This window comes from Sinocyclocheilus anshuiensis, unplaced genomic scaffold (assembly GCF_001515605.1).
Source record: "Sinocyclocheilus anshuiensis isolate Anshui unplaced genomic scaffold, SAMN03320099.WGS_v1.1 scaffold1239, whole genome shotgun sequence".
In the NCBI taxonomy this organism is placed as follows: Eukaryota; Metazoa; Chordata; class Actinopteri; order Cypriniformes; family Cyprinidae; genus Sinocyclocheilus; species Sinocyclocheilus anshuiensis.
In genome coordinates, this window is record NW_015540949.1 from 292,414 (window position 1) to 309,569 (window position 17,156).

At 37.0% G+C, this 17,156-nt stretch overlaps 4 protein-coding genes across 4 annotated transcripts in view; 1 reads left to right on the forward strand and 3 right to left on the reverse strand.

Annotated features, from left to right (window-relative positions):
* Positions 1-3,592: 3,592 nt before the first annotated feature.
* On the reverse strand, positions 3,593-4,878 carry mcl1b (MCL1 apoptosis regulator, BCL2 family member b). The gene is made up of 3 exons (XM_016488014.1): positions 4,360-4,878; positions 3,894-4,144; positions 3,593-3,789 (listed from the first exon to the last, which is right to left on the reverse strand). Exons 1-3 carry the CDS (start codon positions 4,733-4,735, stop codon positions 3,673-3,675), a joined length of 744 nt encoding a protein of 247 aa, XP_016343500.1. The 5' UTR covers positions 4,736-4,878; the 3' UTR covers positions 3,593-3,672.
* A 665-nt stretch (positions 4,879-5,543) lies between these two features.
* On the reverse strand, positions 5,544-12,922 carry LOC107689847 (alpha-endosulfine-like). The gene is made up of 3 exons (XM_016488015.1): positions 12,738-12,922; positions 8,456-8,578; positions 5,544-8,303 (listed from the first exon to the last, which is right to left on the reverse strand). Exons 1-3 carry the CDS (start codon positions 12,792-12,794, stop codon positions 8,130-8,132), a joined length of 354 nt encoding a protein of 117 aa, XP_016343501.1. The 5' UTR covers positions 12,795-12,922; the 3' UTR covers positions 5,544-8,129.
* Positions 12,498-17,156, forward strand: part of LOC107689845 (HORMA domain-containing protein 1) — a 10,185-nt gene continuing 5,526 nt past the window's right edge. The window contains exon 1 of the mRNA XM_016488011.1: positions 12,498-12,551. Within this exon, the coding sequence (XP_016343497.1) occupies positions 12,507-12,551 (45 nt within the window). The 5' untranslated portion in view covers positions 12,498-12,506. The remainder of the gene's footprint in view (positions 12,552-17,156) is intronic.
* Positions 15,696-16,019, reverse strand: LOC107689848 (centromere protein X-like). Its single transcript, XM_016488016.1, has one exon. It carries the CDS (start codon positions 16,017-16,019, stop codon positions 15,774-15,776), a length of 246 nt encoding a protein of 81 aa, XP_016343502.1. The 3' UTR covers positions 15,696-15,773.

The following is a 17,156-nucleotide window of genomic DNA, read 5'->3' on the forward strand; positions in this document are numbered from 1 at the left end:
GCCGATCCGGTGATCCACAGCGCAAATTTGTTGTATTTCCTCAGCGACCAGCACGGATCAGCTCTAGGCATGGCGAAGCGGATATCGTCCTCTTTTGGAAACTACAAAGTAGTTTCGCTTTCACAACGAAGCATAGCGTCAACAAAACTACAGTGAGACTAAAAGTTACGCCTTCTTTCTTTGCGTGAACATTTGGGCGGCGTTATGCAAATCTTCCCACATAGTGAGGTAGATATGTGGGGGCATGTTAGAACGAGCCATTTTAGGTAGGTGTGGCTGACTCTGAACTTTTATAAAGAATATCTCTTTGGATTTGAGACTTTAGTCTTTGCAACTTTACAGATCTTCTTTATGCACCAAGAGCTTGTAACACTCCAAAGAGAAAGGAAAAATTGAAATCGCATCATATGACCCCTTTAATGTTTTTCAATAACTGCACGGTTGAAGTAGTTCCAGTTTTGACCACATTACAGTTCCATATCACTTCGCAAATTTATTTAGGGTCTTTAGATTCACATACACACTGGGAACGACATAAAAAAGGAAATAAAGAAAACTTTGATGAAGTTAAACAGCTCAATGATGGGTAAATGCAGGGCCACCAGCACTGTTTCATATCACTTTGCCAATTTATTTCAGTTATTTTAAAAAGCCTAAGAGCCTACAACTGCAAAAACACTGGCCAAGCAAATAAATCTATCACAAATGGCTTTTAATCTCTCACTACAGATATCTGTTGTGTGATACTTTAAAAAAAATAGAACGATCCATGAACTACCATAGAACAAGATTGTACAGATTAGTACATGTGTTGTCACATGGCTTTACCTGTATTCCACTGAGTTTAACAGCCATGTGCTGCCTGGCTCAGGTAACCACAGCAGGTGCTGCCACAGTAAGCTGGAGGATCAGGTGAGGCCCTGTGTGTCATTACCATAGTCCTCATTAGACCCCACGGATGGCCTGTAACCAGACACGAAGCCAATCTGAGCAAACAAGAACACTCGCACAAATATTGTCCAGCTTAGCCAGAAAAACCAATACAGACTTCTTCCTAATGAAGGACTAAACTGTGTTCTGTCAGGAGATTCTTTTGCAAATCAACTTTGAAATGTTTTAAGCATGCAGGCTAATCTGATTTTCCAGCAGGATATCCTGGACTTTAAAAAAAAAAAAAAAAGGTTAAAATTCCTGTATAAGATGTTTTGATAAGCAAATTCCTGGCTTCAAGAGTTAAAGGGGTAGTCCACTCAAAATTAAAATTCTGTCATCATTGCTTCTGTCATATTTGAAAGTCTTTCACAAAACAAGATATTTTGAAAAATGTCTGTGTACTTTTGTTTATGAAAGTAAAAACAGTCCAATGGTAATTTGGCCTCATTGACTTTCGTTGTATGAAAAAAAAGCATTGAAACATTCTTCAAAATATCTTCGTCTTCTAGAGTAGAAAGTCATGCAGGAACAAAATGACGGTGAGTAAATGACAACTTTTTTGACAGCTTTTTTCTAGCATCAAGTTGTCAAATGTGGAAATGCTAATGAAATAAACTGTTTAAGCCCACTGAAAACTATTTCTACCGCCAGCATTGAGCACAAGTGTCATAAACCATGATACATACAATGTGTCTCAAATACATCTCTTCCTATAAGCCTATACAGGCTGTATTCTAAATTAAATAGGTTCTCTGGCAGATGTTCATAGACTGGACCATCACTGGAGTCCCACTGCCTTGCTCGTGGTTCATGACATTTCCTTCTTTAACTGGCCTTTCCTTATCAAGGGTATAAGATACACACATGCAAAGTATTTAAGATATCTCCAGAATGTCAATGCATTATGAATTGCCATTCTACTATGGAGACATTTCCTGTGACCTCTTATAGCAGCTGGAAAGGATGTCATTCACTAAGGAAGTGGACATTACCATGTAAGCCACTAACATATGATTTCATTCAAAGCAATTTCAGCGAGAATTTTTTTTTTTTTAAACAATATAAGCTGCTGAGGTTTCTTTAAGCCTCATGTGATTTTAAAACTCTGGCCATTCAGCATTAAAAAGTGACTCACTGTACGAAAGCACAGAGTCAGTAAAGTAAATCACACAAACCGTGTGACAGTCATGATGTTAACAAACATTATGTTAACAACCATTACTTCCACATTAGAAATCAAACCAAACTGGCTACATCCAGCAGCTTCAGGCTAAAAGTACAGCAAACAAAGAGATTAAGAAATCAATTGACAAACTTCCTCTGTATAAGGATCAGAACACAATGACAAATACTGAGGTCATATTTACGTCATGCTTCCTGCTCCACATTGAGCAGCTGGAAAGGAATTCATATTTTGTGCTATTATTTGTTTCTCAGAATAAAATAATTTAAGACAGATTATAGGTGACAAAATAAAAATATATTTTGAGCCAGGATTACAGTCAAGATACTCAGTCGTACAGATAATCATAGACATCAGTGGCTGGTGGATTTGGTTACAAACCCTTTATGGCAAAAGCTAGAAAGATGGCAAGGGGTTTGTATATGAAGTATTAATATGCTTGGGTCTTACAGTTGGTACAGTGTGATTGAACAACATGACTAAGCAAACAAAATCAACTCTTTGAAATAAGATCCCCCTCCCCCCTTGAATGGTGTTCACATACATCAGTGAGTTTCTTTGTGACTGACAAACTTCCTAAAATATTTCGACAGCATAGTGCAACTTTTTCACAAGGCCGCAATAACAGTGAATGAGAGCATACACAGAAATTGTCAACTCTAACCATTTACACAAATCTGCTATAATAACAACACGTAAGATGAAAAGCTAGAAAACCTTTGAAGCTACAAATGATTAGCTAAATAAAGCACATACAGTTTGTACTTTACCTAGCCACACATTTAATGGTGGTGAGGGATTAATTAACCAAGAATATTAAAACAAGGTTTAATTTGCAGTTTAGAAAACAGTATTCACAGAAAAAGATCAATGATCATGACTTCTCAAACTTCTCAGTGTATCCAAAAGGTCAATCTGCAGGTAATGAAAACATTTAGTAGCCTTGTGGTTAGCTATCATAGTCCTAAGCTTAGGACTCAAAAAACAGAACCAACATAAGCTTTTAGATAAAAGCTTTAAAGCTTACTTAAAGCTAAAGCCAGCACCTGAAATCGTGTGGATACATGTGCACTATATCGCAAAAGAATATTTCTGAAAAAGTGAAATCGTGAAAATGTGAAAGGGTTGTACCAAAATGGCTAATTACAGTGTTTTTTTTTTTAAATCGGTTGCACCAAATAGTTGTGACTTTTAATGTACGGCTTTTTCAAAATTCCCATTTTAGCCAAGTATATCTCTAGCATACAGAACACTGCTGGATGTGTAATGACAATTTAACATGTGATTCTTGTGTAAACTGCACACAAAAACTGGCATTGAAAGTTTTACCTGCACATCAACAATTGAGATCTGAACATTTTAAATTTTAATTTTTAATAAAAAAATAGTTTTTGATTTGAACAAGTTTTTATGTACACTTGACATCCAAAAAAGACAAAATATTGAAAACAAAAAGCAAACTGATTTCTCTTAGACGTTTCCAAGAAAAAAAAAAAAAAAAAGTTAACTTGGAGTCCTTTTTGTTTTTCAATATCTGTCACAAAGTCCATTTCGATTCACCGTATCAAATAAGCAAGAGCAGCTCCGAATGTTGCCACACCACCAATGACCATCAATGTGCTTCTCATAGCTGCCTCTGTATCCGGGACATGAAAAAATTCCACAAAGCCATCCTGAGGAGAAAAATATACATACACCAGGTGAGTACACGTTACAAACCAAGGAAAACTCAAAATAAGAGCATATGCAGTCCTGTCATGGGGAAATAAAAACTCACCCATGCTTTGTTTTTGAGCAGCCAGTCCCGTTGGTCTGTGAGAAGATAGGAAGAGATCTCTTCCCCCACCAGACTCACACACTTGCCAAGTCCTCTATCATTTTGATGCTTGCATACCATTGCCCCAAAAGTCAGCAGGCTGCAAATGCGCCCCCAGTTTGTGATGCCATCGCTGAAGAGTTCTGTTGCCACAGTCTTGACAAACCTCACATCTTCTCCTTTCTGCTCCAGATTCAGCCGTGCAATCATACCTAAAAGAGTGAAATGTTAAAGGCCACTGCTGACTCATAAATGTAGCCATACATGGCATGAAGTGGCGCAACCTGCCAGGCCAGGTGTGTTGAGGGTGAGGCTGCCATAAGACTCTTTAACAATATTTGCCTTATCAACCCATAAACATTATGAAACAAAGCGAAATGAAAGCCGTAGAGCGCTACTTGCTACAAGGAAGTACTTGTGAAATTACCTTTGTAAGCCAGTTCGTGCTTCACCGCGAGACTGTCCACAACCCCCTTCATCGTAGACAGAACCTGTTTTTTTCCACTTTTATAATGAGAGAGTCCTGTAAAGCTTTTTAAGAAAGCGTCAATAATCTCTCGCGTGTCCATTTCCAGGGCGGCGTAGATGGAGGTGTAATCATCTATTTCCTCGCAGTCCGTCTCAGGCGAGGATGGTACCGAGCCTTGGAGACCGTTCCCTGTGAACTGGTTCTGGGCTTTCAGTTCTGGCATTACAAGTGGCTTGCGACTAAACCCGCTCGAGCTGTTGTTGACGTTAAGAGCTGCTATTCCAATGCATGGCCAAAAGCCGCTGTCGTTTGAAACTTTACTCCCAGGGAACATTTTCGCTAATTCACATTAATGCTTTTAATTCAATTTATCGACGATGTAACTTATTTGGTAGGAAACGACGTCCTTCGAAATTGAAACTACACTCAAATCTACTACATTTTACTTTCGCAAGGCGGAAGCGTTTGGGAGAAGCTTGCACTGTTTATATATATGCCTACAGGGGGCGGGACTTTTTGCCTGTAGACCAATCATTGACGAAACACGTACTGAACGCAGCTGCGCTTTCGAAACGTTAGATACAACTGGTTCTGCACGTTAAATGCGCCCCACATTCGTGTAAAGCCCCCAAATATGTCACAATAATATTATGTTTACATTCTCTTCGTAAAACGGCACCGGGTTTACATCAGCAGAGGCAATAATAGGCTATTTAAAATAATTTGATGTCAAAATGTGTCACAGCTAGGTATTTGGTAGGATTAACGACCATAGTTTATGAACGACCAGAGATGTTCATGAAAACAAGATCTGTATTCTTATGTTTGGGTTTAAAAATTCCACCGTTTTTCTTTTCTTGGTCCGCTTTCAGCTTTTCAAAGAGTGGCGCTCCCTCTAGTGAGAAATAGTTGTAGAACAGAAAAGCAAATTGCAAGCAGCCAAAGCTTCATATTTCTCAAGGATAAGTTTACATTTTTCGAAGAGCCCCATTTAATTTGGCAAACAAGATAGAAATGAGCACACTGGCAACTAGTAGACACGATTTACTTACACTATAATAGAAATAAGTTTTTAATATCACAAAAGTACACATATGGACGTTTACACTTCGTTAGAAAAATTAAAAAGTACCACTCAGTGGTTTTGTTATTAATGTAAAACTTTATTTGAAGTTCAGACATAGCTCCACTATTAATTTTAAACATTTATCTTTACTGCGTGATCCGCCATCCTTCCATCATGTAAATATAATTGTAAGAGACCAGATAACTCTGGAAAGTTCTGGAAATCCACTTTCAAACACAAAGTAATTCAAGCAAAACATCTGAAACAATAAAGAATATATAAATGGGGCACAAAAATAAAATAATTAAACATTAAAAGCTCCATAAAGTATGCAAAGAATACATCTTTGTGTGTCTAATAGAGAGCACTTTAAATTGTAGATTTAGAGTTAATATGTATTTACCATGAATATCACATTGCAGTGTATAGTGGAAAGGTTTTCAGTTCAGATTTGTCTGAATTTACTCCAGCCAATTAAAAAGCTGTCTTTAATTACAATACAAGCATTTCTAATCCCCAATATTTACATTTCTCACACTAGAATTGATGATATTCTTGTCAATATGTTGCATCAAAAAGCAGAGAGATTCAGACACACAATATTAACAAATAAATGATAAAACACAAACTTGGTGTATATTGGAAAGACAACTGAGACAGATAATGCAAGACAAAATGCACAAATATGACACCAGATGCACAGTTTGACTATTTACAATTTGGCTGCAGCACAAAATATTATCTCCTAGCATTGTGCAATAACGCATTCCTCAAAGGAAACATTGTACATCCACACATACCATCAAGTGACAAAAACTAAGTGCAAGACCATCATATTTCCCTGATGTATTGCCAACTGCCACCAGCACCTCAACCATACATGAAAAAACACACTCAATCCCTTACATGTAATTCACCTTTTAGTGAGATTTACATAGTGATAGTACAGTATTTTATTTTATTTTTTACCATTAATATACATGTTTTTGTTAACTTCACATGGCTAAACACATTTTCTTTTAAATCTTCAGGCCACATGTAGGCGAGTATGTGGTTTTAGAAGGGGCAACTTGATTAGACTTAGCAAATCCTGACTTAGACACCTGGATTGACTGCCTAGGTTGAGTCTAGATTTGCTCTGTAAAGTATCTATCCTCATACTAGGACTCTGTAAGGAGTGTACAAAGTCTTACAGCCTGGAATAAATGAGCTGTTAAGATCCACTACAAAGTTTCCAATGATTTACAACAGCCCTGCACAGACTTCTTCAGACTCTGAAGAAGCTACAGAGGATAATCGATTCATGCCCTCTGAAGAAGGACACTTTGCTAAATGATGAGAAAATTGAGGAAACAAATGGGTTACAGGATATAATATTCCCTAAAGTCATTTGTATAACTGCTGTTGGTTTGAAACCCGATAATAAGCTGCATGTCAAAGCAATCTATGGGTAATGTTTTCCAATACTTTTTATATGTTTAAACGTAACTTTTTCCAAATTTAAGTAGAGAATTTTACTGTTTAGATCTGAAATATTTTACAAATATTGAACCAAAGGTGCTGCTCAATTCTGCAAATTTCCTTCCGCATCTCATTCCTCAAAACACAAAGATATTTAGGATCAAATCGACTAATTTGGTTAAGATGGACAAGATGATTACGTCGTCATTATCTGAGATGATCAAAGAGGTCATGTGCATCACATTACATATGCGTCGAAATATCACAAAATATCGCACATTAATCCCATTAACAAACACTGCTGTTAGTGTACATAAAAGCTGAATGACTCCAGATGCCCTAATGATTTAACACATATAGCCACTACTTTCTATGAACATACTTTATCTTTTAACGCATGCTTTGTGCGATGACAAGATCATTTTCTTAAGCCCCTTTCATCATCATGCCACATTCAAAGACCATTTCTGTTCTTGGCTATTATCAGTGAATTACAACATTCTCTGTTTACACCCAAAAGCTGCGATTACAATAATCTAATCAGCCTGATTGGAACCGCTTGCTCAGATCCTTCCATGGAAGGTGAAGGCTGAGAATAGTAAAACAATCCAGTCATAAGCAGCCGTTATTTGGTTCAACTGAGCCATATTTAGAGAGTGAGAGGTAGAAGAGTGGATGAAGGCTACACAGCTGCCAGCCACTCTTTACCAAAATTGCTCTGACCATTTGTTCACTGACTTTTTCAAAGAAATTATCATAAAACATTCATTCATTTGTCATTATGAATGAAAAAGAGGGCTGCCAATGTACATCTGGGGCCAATGGCTGTCAAGTATTATCTATATAGAAAACAATGCCTTTTAAAACAATCTTAAATCATTTTCAAATTATTTGACACTTTTAAAAGCATCTTTTGAACAGCATTTTATGAAGTCTTCAGGGTTTTGTTCATAATATCACTGATGTACAGGGTACACAGAGTAAAGTGCATGTGCACTCTATGTGGGACACTGAAAAGGGTAACAGACCTGGGTTGGTTAGACCTACTGAAGTGAAACGAAAATGACAGCAAAACTCTACACCCAAATGAAAACAGATACAACCACATAAATTGATAACCAGTCTGATGAAGCTGGTCTGGCGGGGCTGGGGAGGTTTTGGAAGTTTGGTAAGAGGGTTTATTCAAAACCTATGGGTGACGTTAGCCTGCCAGTTTACTTGTTACCAATGAGGACTTTCTCTGCGGAAGGTCTTGAGGGGTTGGAATGTGATCCCCGGTGACGATGTTCTTGTCCGACCCGGCTGCGGCAGGCAACTGTTTGTTCTTCATCTTTGCCTTGGCCATGTTGTAATCTCCTGAGTCAAAATATTTTTGCTGGAGACAAAAAATGCATTGAAATTTTATGAAATAATAAAAAGGTTGTGTTTGTTTTGGCTATGTTGCAAACACCTGGAACGTCAAAAATCTGTATGAATGAATGCCTTTAAAAACATGCTTTTTTCAGTTGTTGAAATGTTTAAACTTACCCCTTTCTGCAGTCTCTTCATCAGGAAGTCAGAGCCACCTGGCTTTTGACCCAAGCTGGGATACTTTGCTTTCAATTTGGCCTCCTCTTTCCGCACTGGGTTTGAGTTTGTGTCCTGGGATTCCTGAAAAACATTTATTGCGATGTGTAGTTATTAGATATTAGTATAAATGCTTTAAAAGGTCTTAGTGTAAAATTCTTATATGCACACTGCTGTTCAAAAGTTTGGGGATAGTATGTTTTTTTTTTTATATTTCTGAAAGAAGTCTCTTATGCTCATTAAAGCTGTATTTATTTGTTCACAAATACAGTATACACTATTTTTGTGAAATATTATTACAACTTAAAATAACACTTTTCTATTCCAATATATTTTAAAATGTATTCTTGTGCTGTTAAAGCTGAATTTTCATATCAGCCATCACTCCAGTCTTCAGTGTCACATGATCTTTCAGAAAACATTCTAACATGTTAATTTGGAGCTCAAGAAACATTAATTATCATCAATGTTAAAAACAGTTGTGTTGCTTATTTTTGTAGAAAAACCATGATACATTTTAGATACATTTCAGGATTCTTTGATGAAAGGAAAGTTAAAAAAAAACGCATTTATTTGAAATAGATTTTTTGTAACAATGTAAAAGTGTTTACTATCACTTGATCAGTTACTGCATCCTTGCCATTTAAAAGTATTTTTTAAAGAGGTATGAAATGATTTTGAATTAGTTTATGTAAACAATCTTTATAAAACAGAAAAAGTAGTTTGCTTTCATTTAGTCTTACTACCATGACTATAAAGAGGATTTAATTATAAATGTATTCACTTTTTAACACCATGCCAGCATGAGCATCAAGGCTATTTTCATGGCGATCTCTGAATAAATTATACAAGGTATACAATTAACAAAAGGTTATAAAAGAAATCTCAGATGTACACTAGACAAAAATTCTAAAATTCATTCAGGTGATACATTTTTAAATATGCTAAATCAGTTAGACACACCTCTGAATAAAACCGTTTTCTATTTACATTAAAACCATTACAATCCAATAAAATATGTTTCACAGTCATTTTAGTTTGACAAGTAAGGCATGATGCTGGTTCTTCACCTTTAAATAAATATCCACTATAAGGAGGAAGAAGGAACAAACTAATAATCAACACTCAGCTGATAAATCTGACACCCACAATATAATAACACAACAATAAAACAAAACCCCTTTCATCATGTTATTGTTCCTCCAGTAATTCCCAAAAGGTGTGACCATTAATCACATTTCAGGGCAAGGTACAGCAAGACTGTTTAGCTTGGCATTAAATTCCCAGGTGTTTTCGGACTTCACTTTTCGATATGGAAACTAAATTTTGGTTTCAATCTGAATGTCTGGAAATTCTGTCATTTGAGTTTAGACTATTTGTAAACATCTTCACATTTCTGTCTCGTGGTGTGAGATGAGATCATTGTTTTGAACAGTAAAACAGCCAAATTGATCTTCAGGCCTTGCATAGGGCAGCAAAACATAGCAAGATTACAGAAGGTTACAGAAAGACAAATATTTGAGGACCTCAGTTGTTTGGTTGCATTTTGAATCATCCTCCGTTTTGCCCTAAGCTGAGGAATCATGTGGGCGTGTGTTTAGACTGAGGCCTGGATAATTGTAAACAACAAAAAGCAGCCTTAAGAGAAGACTAATGATACAGACTGCAGTATAGATGTTTAAGCATGCCTCCATTATGACTGCATGACTTAAGATAAAGACCATTTTTGCAAATGACTAGACCGCGTGTCAGGTGGGGCAGATCTTTAATTCTTGTTATGTTGGCTAAAAGACATATACATTTGCATGCAATTTTAGCAGAAAGCAGACTGCAGAAAAACAGGTTTGTAAATCATCTTGACACTAACAAATTGTACATGCTACACCCATGGGCTAGGGGGCCTGGCTCCCCATAGCGATTTAAGAATTTTACTAAATATTTATTTATAAAGTTTTTTCTATGAAGTAAAAATGCATATAATGCAGTTAATAATACATGTAAAAGTGAAAACGTAAAAGTTAATACATTTTAAATTGTTATTGTAAGTAAATTAATAAATCAAAACAAACTTAACGTCTCCCTCAATCTCATTTGCATAAGAATTGTCACGTGACGAATCTGCATTTTGGTGGATAATAGACTTAACGGTAATGCTTGCCTGTTGTGTGGAATAAAATGATGTTCTGCGTTTTTAACAACATACACGAACTGCAGAGAAATCTGGAGACAACGAAAAACTCAGATGAAGATATTAATGCCGTGCGTAATGATTCCGGACCCAGACAATCAGATAAAGGTGATCCACAGGACACAGCCAGTTTAGCCGCACACTACTTTTATGCCGACCATTTACATCCAAATGTTATTTAATTTTCACAGAACACAACCTTTAAATAGATTTCAGAATATAAACTGTCTATTCAATAAGACTAAATAAAAAGTGTGCGCCTCATTGTGCATTAACTTGAATTAGGGCTGCACGATTAATCGCATGCGATATTTTACGCGCATCTTATCAGTAAAGCCGGTTCTGTAATCAGCGGTAAATCTCCATCACCTGCGTGCTTTCACATTGAGCAGCATTAACTACACAGAGCCGTTGTTCACTGATGAGCAGCGCAAAAAATCGCGCGAATATGAACGTGGTTTAGCGCAGCTCGTCAGTGAACAACGGCTCTGTGTAGTTAATGCTGCTCAATGTGAAAGCCCGCAGGTGATGGAGATTTACGCTGATTACAGAACCGGCTTTCTGACAAGATGCGCGTTAAATATCGCATGCGATTAATCGTGCAGCCCTAACTTGAATCAAGCCCTACAAATGTCTGTTTTAAAAACAGAGGATGAGTAATTCACTCCTTGATTTGCTTAATAAAAGCCTCCTTTGAGATCGTTTTGACAGACATGTTTATTGTGCATTTTAAACGTGTTTATTGCTAAGTTTAGTGTGGCAAAATAGAAGCCAGCTGTAATTCGTGGGCAATGTATGTGGTTACCATGACAACCTCATGCGCTTGCCACTGCTCTATGTAGATTTACTCTTCCACCGGTTCGGTTTGCCCCCCCCCAACTCAAACGTCAAGCTACGCCTATGGCTACACCCTATGAGTCTCTGTGAGTCAAAATCTATTCATAAAACAGCATTTTAAAAGATTTACTCTTCCACCGGTTCGGTTTGCCCCCCCAACTCAAACGTCAAGCTACGCCTATGGCTACACCCTATGAGTCTCTGTGAGTCAAAATCTATTCATAAAACAGCATTTTAAAACACAAACGTGGAATCTTAACAGTTTCCTATTTTTAGAGTTTATTCAACTCTACAAGGACCCAGGAGATAGCATTTAATTTTTCCCCCCCATGATATTGATCAAAGGTTTTTGATCGGGTCTAGGGAACAAAAAAAGTTCTTCTAAAAGGCTAAAACTGCAGTTTATCATGATTATATATTTTTTCCTCCACTGACAGCAATTTCCACACACCGTTAGGCATTAATAAACACAAAAGACCTGAAGAAGAAACATAGTCTTCTGATAAAGTCCAATATGCTGATTCACTAGGATCTATAACAAGTGATTTATGAGCTGCTATATTCAGCACCACCCGGAAAAAGCGCAAATAAGGCTATTATGTTCCCCTCAGTCAAAACTACTCTTAAAAACTGTAAGTACTTGGGAGTTGTAGTCGTGTCCTGAATCTCATTTTCTCATGTATGCATGCCATTTTAGCACAAAATTGTCAATAAACACTGTGTTTTCTATGAAGGTCTTCTGATTTTTAAACAAACTGAACATGGCTCGTTCAAATAAATAAAGATTAGAACCTGGTTATCATAGTTGGGCTTGACAATATTATGCGGAAACATGAAAAATGGGCGCCCCAGTTATTTTCGTTCATACAGCCCAACTGACACCATCAGGTTAAAGTAGGCGTGACAAAATCTAAAGTGACAGAATGAACCAATCAAACACTGTTATTTCGTGACGTCTGAGCTCCCTGACCAATCAAAAGGAGGCTCATGCTTGTAAAATGCTCGTTTTATCACCTTGTTCAACTCATGCAGGTGACAGCTCAGAAATCAAATTGCAAAGAGTCAGAGACATTTCTGTGTTAAAGGTGTTAATGAGCAAGAAGCAAGCAGCCATTTTAATATAACAGTATTTAGGCGTAATGACATTATAGTGGATGAAACTGACAGACACCACAAGAGACTGCACCAAGCGAGGCGCAGCCCGAGTCTAATCCCCACCTGAGTCTCGTCCATCTGCTCCGAATATGTCTCCGTGTCCTGGTTATCTGATGACATGGCTGCTCGGCGTTTGCTGACCAATTAATAAACGTGTTTGAGTGTAAATTTCGCTGTCTATTCGTACCCGATCTGGTCCACCCACGGTGTTCAGTATCAAAATGGCGTTCGCTGACGTCATTTTGGAGGACGGTCACGCAGCGGAAGAGCCAATAGGAATCTGGATTGATGTTTGAGTGACAGGAGAATCAGCCCGTAGATTTCCAATAGTCTCATCAAAATAAAAAAGTAACCAATGGTAGGCTACAATGCCTTTGCGAGCTCACACAATAATAAACATTATGGGGCAATTTAAACTGTTAAATGGTATTAAAATCTTCAGGAGACGTTGATAAAAATTCTCAATAAATGACAGGTTTTTAATATGGATCATGCCTGCGACAATACTGTTATATAGGAGAGACCTTTTAATTAATATTTTTGAAATAGTAATTATAAGGCCTAGGCCTAAATTGACTCCATTTACAATTCACCAGTCATGCAGTGACGTTTAACCCTCTATGGTACGGAGTTGCCATATGGCAACAATTAATTTCTACTCATTTCCTTGTTATTCTGAAAAAACTACAATATATTGCATTATGGGAATTAAAAGGGTAGGCCTTAAGGTAGCCAATGATGTGCTGTTTTTAAGTCACATGATAACTGAATGTCCCTCCAATGTGCAACTTTTGTTAAAAATGGGTTGCAGTATAGGAAAGTTGATACTAATTCTAAGATGGAGTGTTTGGTTGTGGAGATTTGGACTAGTTATAACCCTATTTCTGTGATAAATTATTATAACCCCTGTCAATCTTTGGTAATGTCAGATTTTGATGAGATAATGGAGAAGGTAAGATGTCCTGTTATATGGGTTGGAGATTTTAATGCGCATAATCCAATATGGGGTAGTGATCACAGGGACAAAAATGGTGTTATAATAGAAAAATTTTTAGATAAGTATGAGTTGGTAGTGTTAAATGATGGAAGGCCAACTAGGTATCAGATAGTGAGAAATATGTATTTATGTATAAATAACAAAATTATGTATTCTTTTCAGAAAATTAATACAGCAATATTTTATGGAAAGGGCAATGGGAAGAGTGCAGAGTTAGCTCTTCCATGTGATGAGAGTGAGGATGAGTTAGCCTTCAGTGACTGTGGAGGAAAGGAAGACCTCTAATACACAACATGACAGGAACCCTGCAAGGGAAACAAAGAAGAGGCCCAGTGGCCCCCAGTGTGCCTGATCAAGTCAGGTTGGACCAAACAAGCCACTGGCCTGTCATGGAGAAGAAAGGGAAGTGCAAATACCCTGGCTGCAAGGGGATCGTCCGCATGAAGTGCAGCAAATGTGACTTGCACCTTTGCATCACAGCTGAAAGGAACTGCTTTTTGCAGTTTCACGGGATGCCATGAAATGTGACATGAGTTGGACTGAGACAGGTGCACATGGATGGACTGGGAAAACACACACTTTACTTCAGGGAGCCGCCTATCGTTATACCTGTATTTTTGAAGTTCTTATGTTTTCATGTTCTACATGGTATTAGTGCATGTTCCAAGCTACCATATATTTACTTAACTTGTATAAAATACTTTCAAAAAGACTTGTTTTTGTTGTTGGAAAGTTTCTGGATGTAAAACAATAAAAAGCTGATGAATTTGATATGCATATATGGTACAAAAGCGCATTTTGTTGTCCGTTTGCAAGCATTATTATAATACTTTTAAGTACCATTTTGAAGGTTAAATGATAGGAACCTACTTACTTTTGGTTTGCATGAGTTCCAAGTATAAAAATCTATCAATATCTAAAAGAAATGACCATTTAAATAGAAAAGAAAATCATAATTTAATAGAAAAACTACTTTTTTGGCCATTTTCCATTGTGGTACACTGTTGCCATATGGCAACGTTTTCCTAAATACCCCCCCAAAATTATTTCTCAAAAATATTTTTTTGATTTGTATAATTAAAGCTATTTCATGTAATAAAAACTTATTTAAAAAAATATTTCATGGTTAGAACATAATGCGTACCATAGAGGGTTAAATAAGTAAATCTGCAATCCCCTACCCCAAATGGATTATATTTTCCCACTGTGTTCAAGGCTGGCATACCTTAGGCAAGAATGGCATTTATATAGATCAGTGCATTTAGTAAATTTAACAATGCGCTGATGATAAAAAATACTGTATTTTTAAAAATGTTTTGTGTCCATTTCTAAGATTTTAGTTTTTTTAAATGCTTTCTTGTCACAAACAGTCAAACTTTATAACAATTTTTATGTCAATACACAAAAACAATTGACAAAATGTAAAAAAAGAAAAGAAAGAAAAGAAAAATAAACGGTACCCGATGTGATGCTTTTCTATATTCATAATGGCATAATTTTATTTTTGTATTAACTTTTCATAAGCCCATGTGTGCTTGTTTATATGGTACTTACACATAATTAGACAAGAAATAAAAGAGAAGTCAAGTTTTGTTGTTATCCTACTGTTAAAGGGGTCATATGATGCGATTTCAATTTTTCCTTTCTCTTTGTAGTGTTACAAGCTCTTGGTGCATAAAGAAGATCTGTAAAGTTGCAAAGACTAAAGTCTCAAATCCAAAGAGATATTCTTTATAAAAGTTAAGAGTCAGCCAATCGGCTTTCACCGTGGACGAAGCAGAGTCCAGCCCGGAGTCCTCACATGTGGTTGCCGCAGGCATCACAATAAGTTAAGGGACGTAACATTTCCGTCACACGCTTGAGGTATTCGGCCAATCACAACACACTGGATAGCTGGCCAATCAGAGCACACCTCGCTTTTCTTTTTTTTTTTATTTTTTTTTTAAGTTTTTTTTTTTATTATTATTAAATCAATCATACATTTAACATATACACACTGTCAAAATAAGATTGAAGCTTGTGCGAATATGCGAAGTGAAGTCCAGGATGTTCAGGCCCAGCAGAACTTGGTTACGTCGCCATCTACTGGCTCCTCAGCAAAATTAAAAGTCAAGAAGCAATTGTGGCAGAATCTTTTCAAAGTGCTCAATATCAATATTGTCACAGTCCTCACTGTCAGCCTGTTTAACAGCTCTGCGTGTCGCCTCTTCAACAAATACTTTCAGCATCTCTGCTACAAGTATGACAGCATCACTGCTGACTTTGGTTTTATCCTCCTTAAAAGAGCGTGTCAAAAGTTTGGCAACAGTTTCCTTTTTAAACACGATTTCATTTCCCGCATTCGCCATTCTAAAGCCTCCAGTAACGTCACTGCTGGAATCAGCTTCTTCTTCGCTTGCTGAATGTCATGTCGGACAGGCTGCTGCACTCTAGCGCGCTAATACAGAACGACAACACGGGTGACCTTGAAGCATTTGTGAAGAATAAATCTTTGACGGAAAAATTCGCATCTTGTCCTCGCCGAAATTAAAGTTCTGAATGTCAGACATCTTTTATTGTCTACGTCTGTTTTAGAGCTCCTTGGTCCACATAAACAATGTAATGCATCTTTGTAGTTGCATTTGTAATCATGACCACACCTCGCTTTTCAGACCAATGAGCTTTGTAAAAATCGGCGCGTTTCAGAAAGGCGGGGCATAGAGGAGAAACAATAATGTACAGTATGTGGAAAATAATGTGTTTTTTTTAACCTTAAACCGCACAAACACATTTCATTACACCAAATACACCAAATAATGTTCTTTTTAGCAGCATCATATGACCCCTTTAACATTTCGACACTCGACGAGAAGGGTGTTCCTGCACAACCGGAGGCAGCAGTTTCAGGACCGCAGTTCTAGGACCCTATGCTTTTGTAACAGCGCCACCTACCGAATTGGATAATATAGCGGAGGCTGCAGTTTCAGGACCGCATTTCTAGGACCCTGGTGGTTTAGTTTGTAGTAATGTTTGTACATGTTGTTAAAGATATTGAATCTCAGGAACATTTTTTTTTATTTCAATTGTGATTTTTGATTTATAAATGCATCAGATGTTAATTACAAAGTGTGTAATACCTGCTTTGAGTTAACAATTTTAAATTTAAATTAATTTACACTTAAAATATAAATTAAAAATGTATTTCAGTCTTTAAACAACTGAAAATGTGGAGTACCTTAAGTCTTAGTTTCTTGAAATATACTGTATATTGATTTGCCCCCTTAAGTTTAACTAGTTCATTATCCGGTATAATAAAGATAGAATCAAATGAAATCAGCATTTGCGGTCACTAAATTACAGCCAGATATTTAAAAGTTTGTAGAGAAGCATAGGGTGCTAGAACTGCGGTCCTGAAACTGCGATCCTGAAACTGCCAAGTAGATATAACTGCAGACCGGAGATCTCCAAAATGGGGCGTGAACTCCAAAAGTGGGCAGAACCTCCAA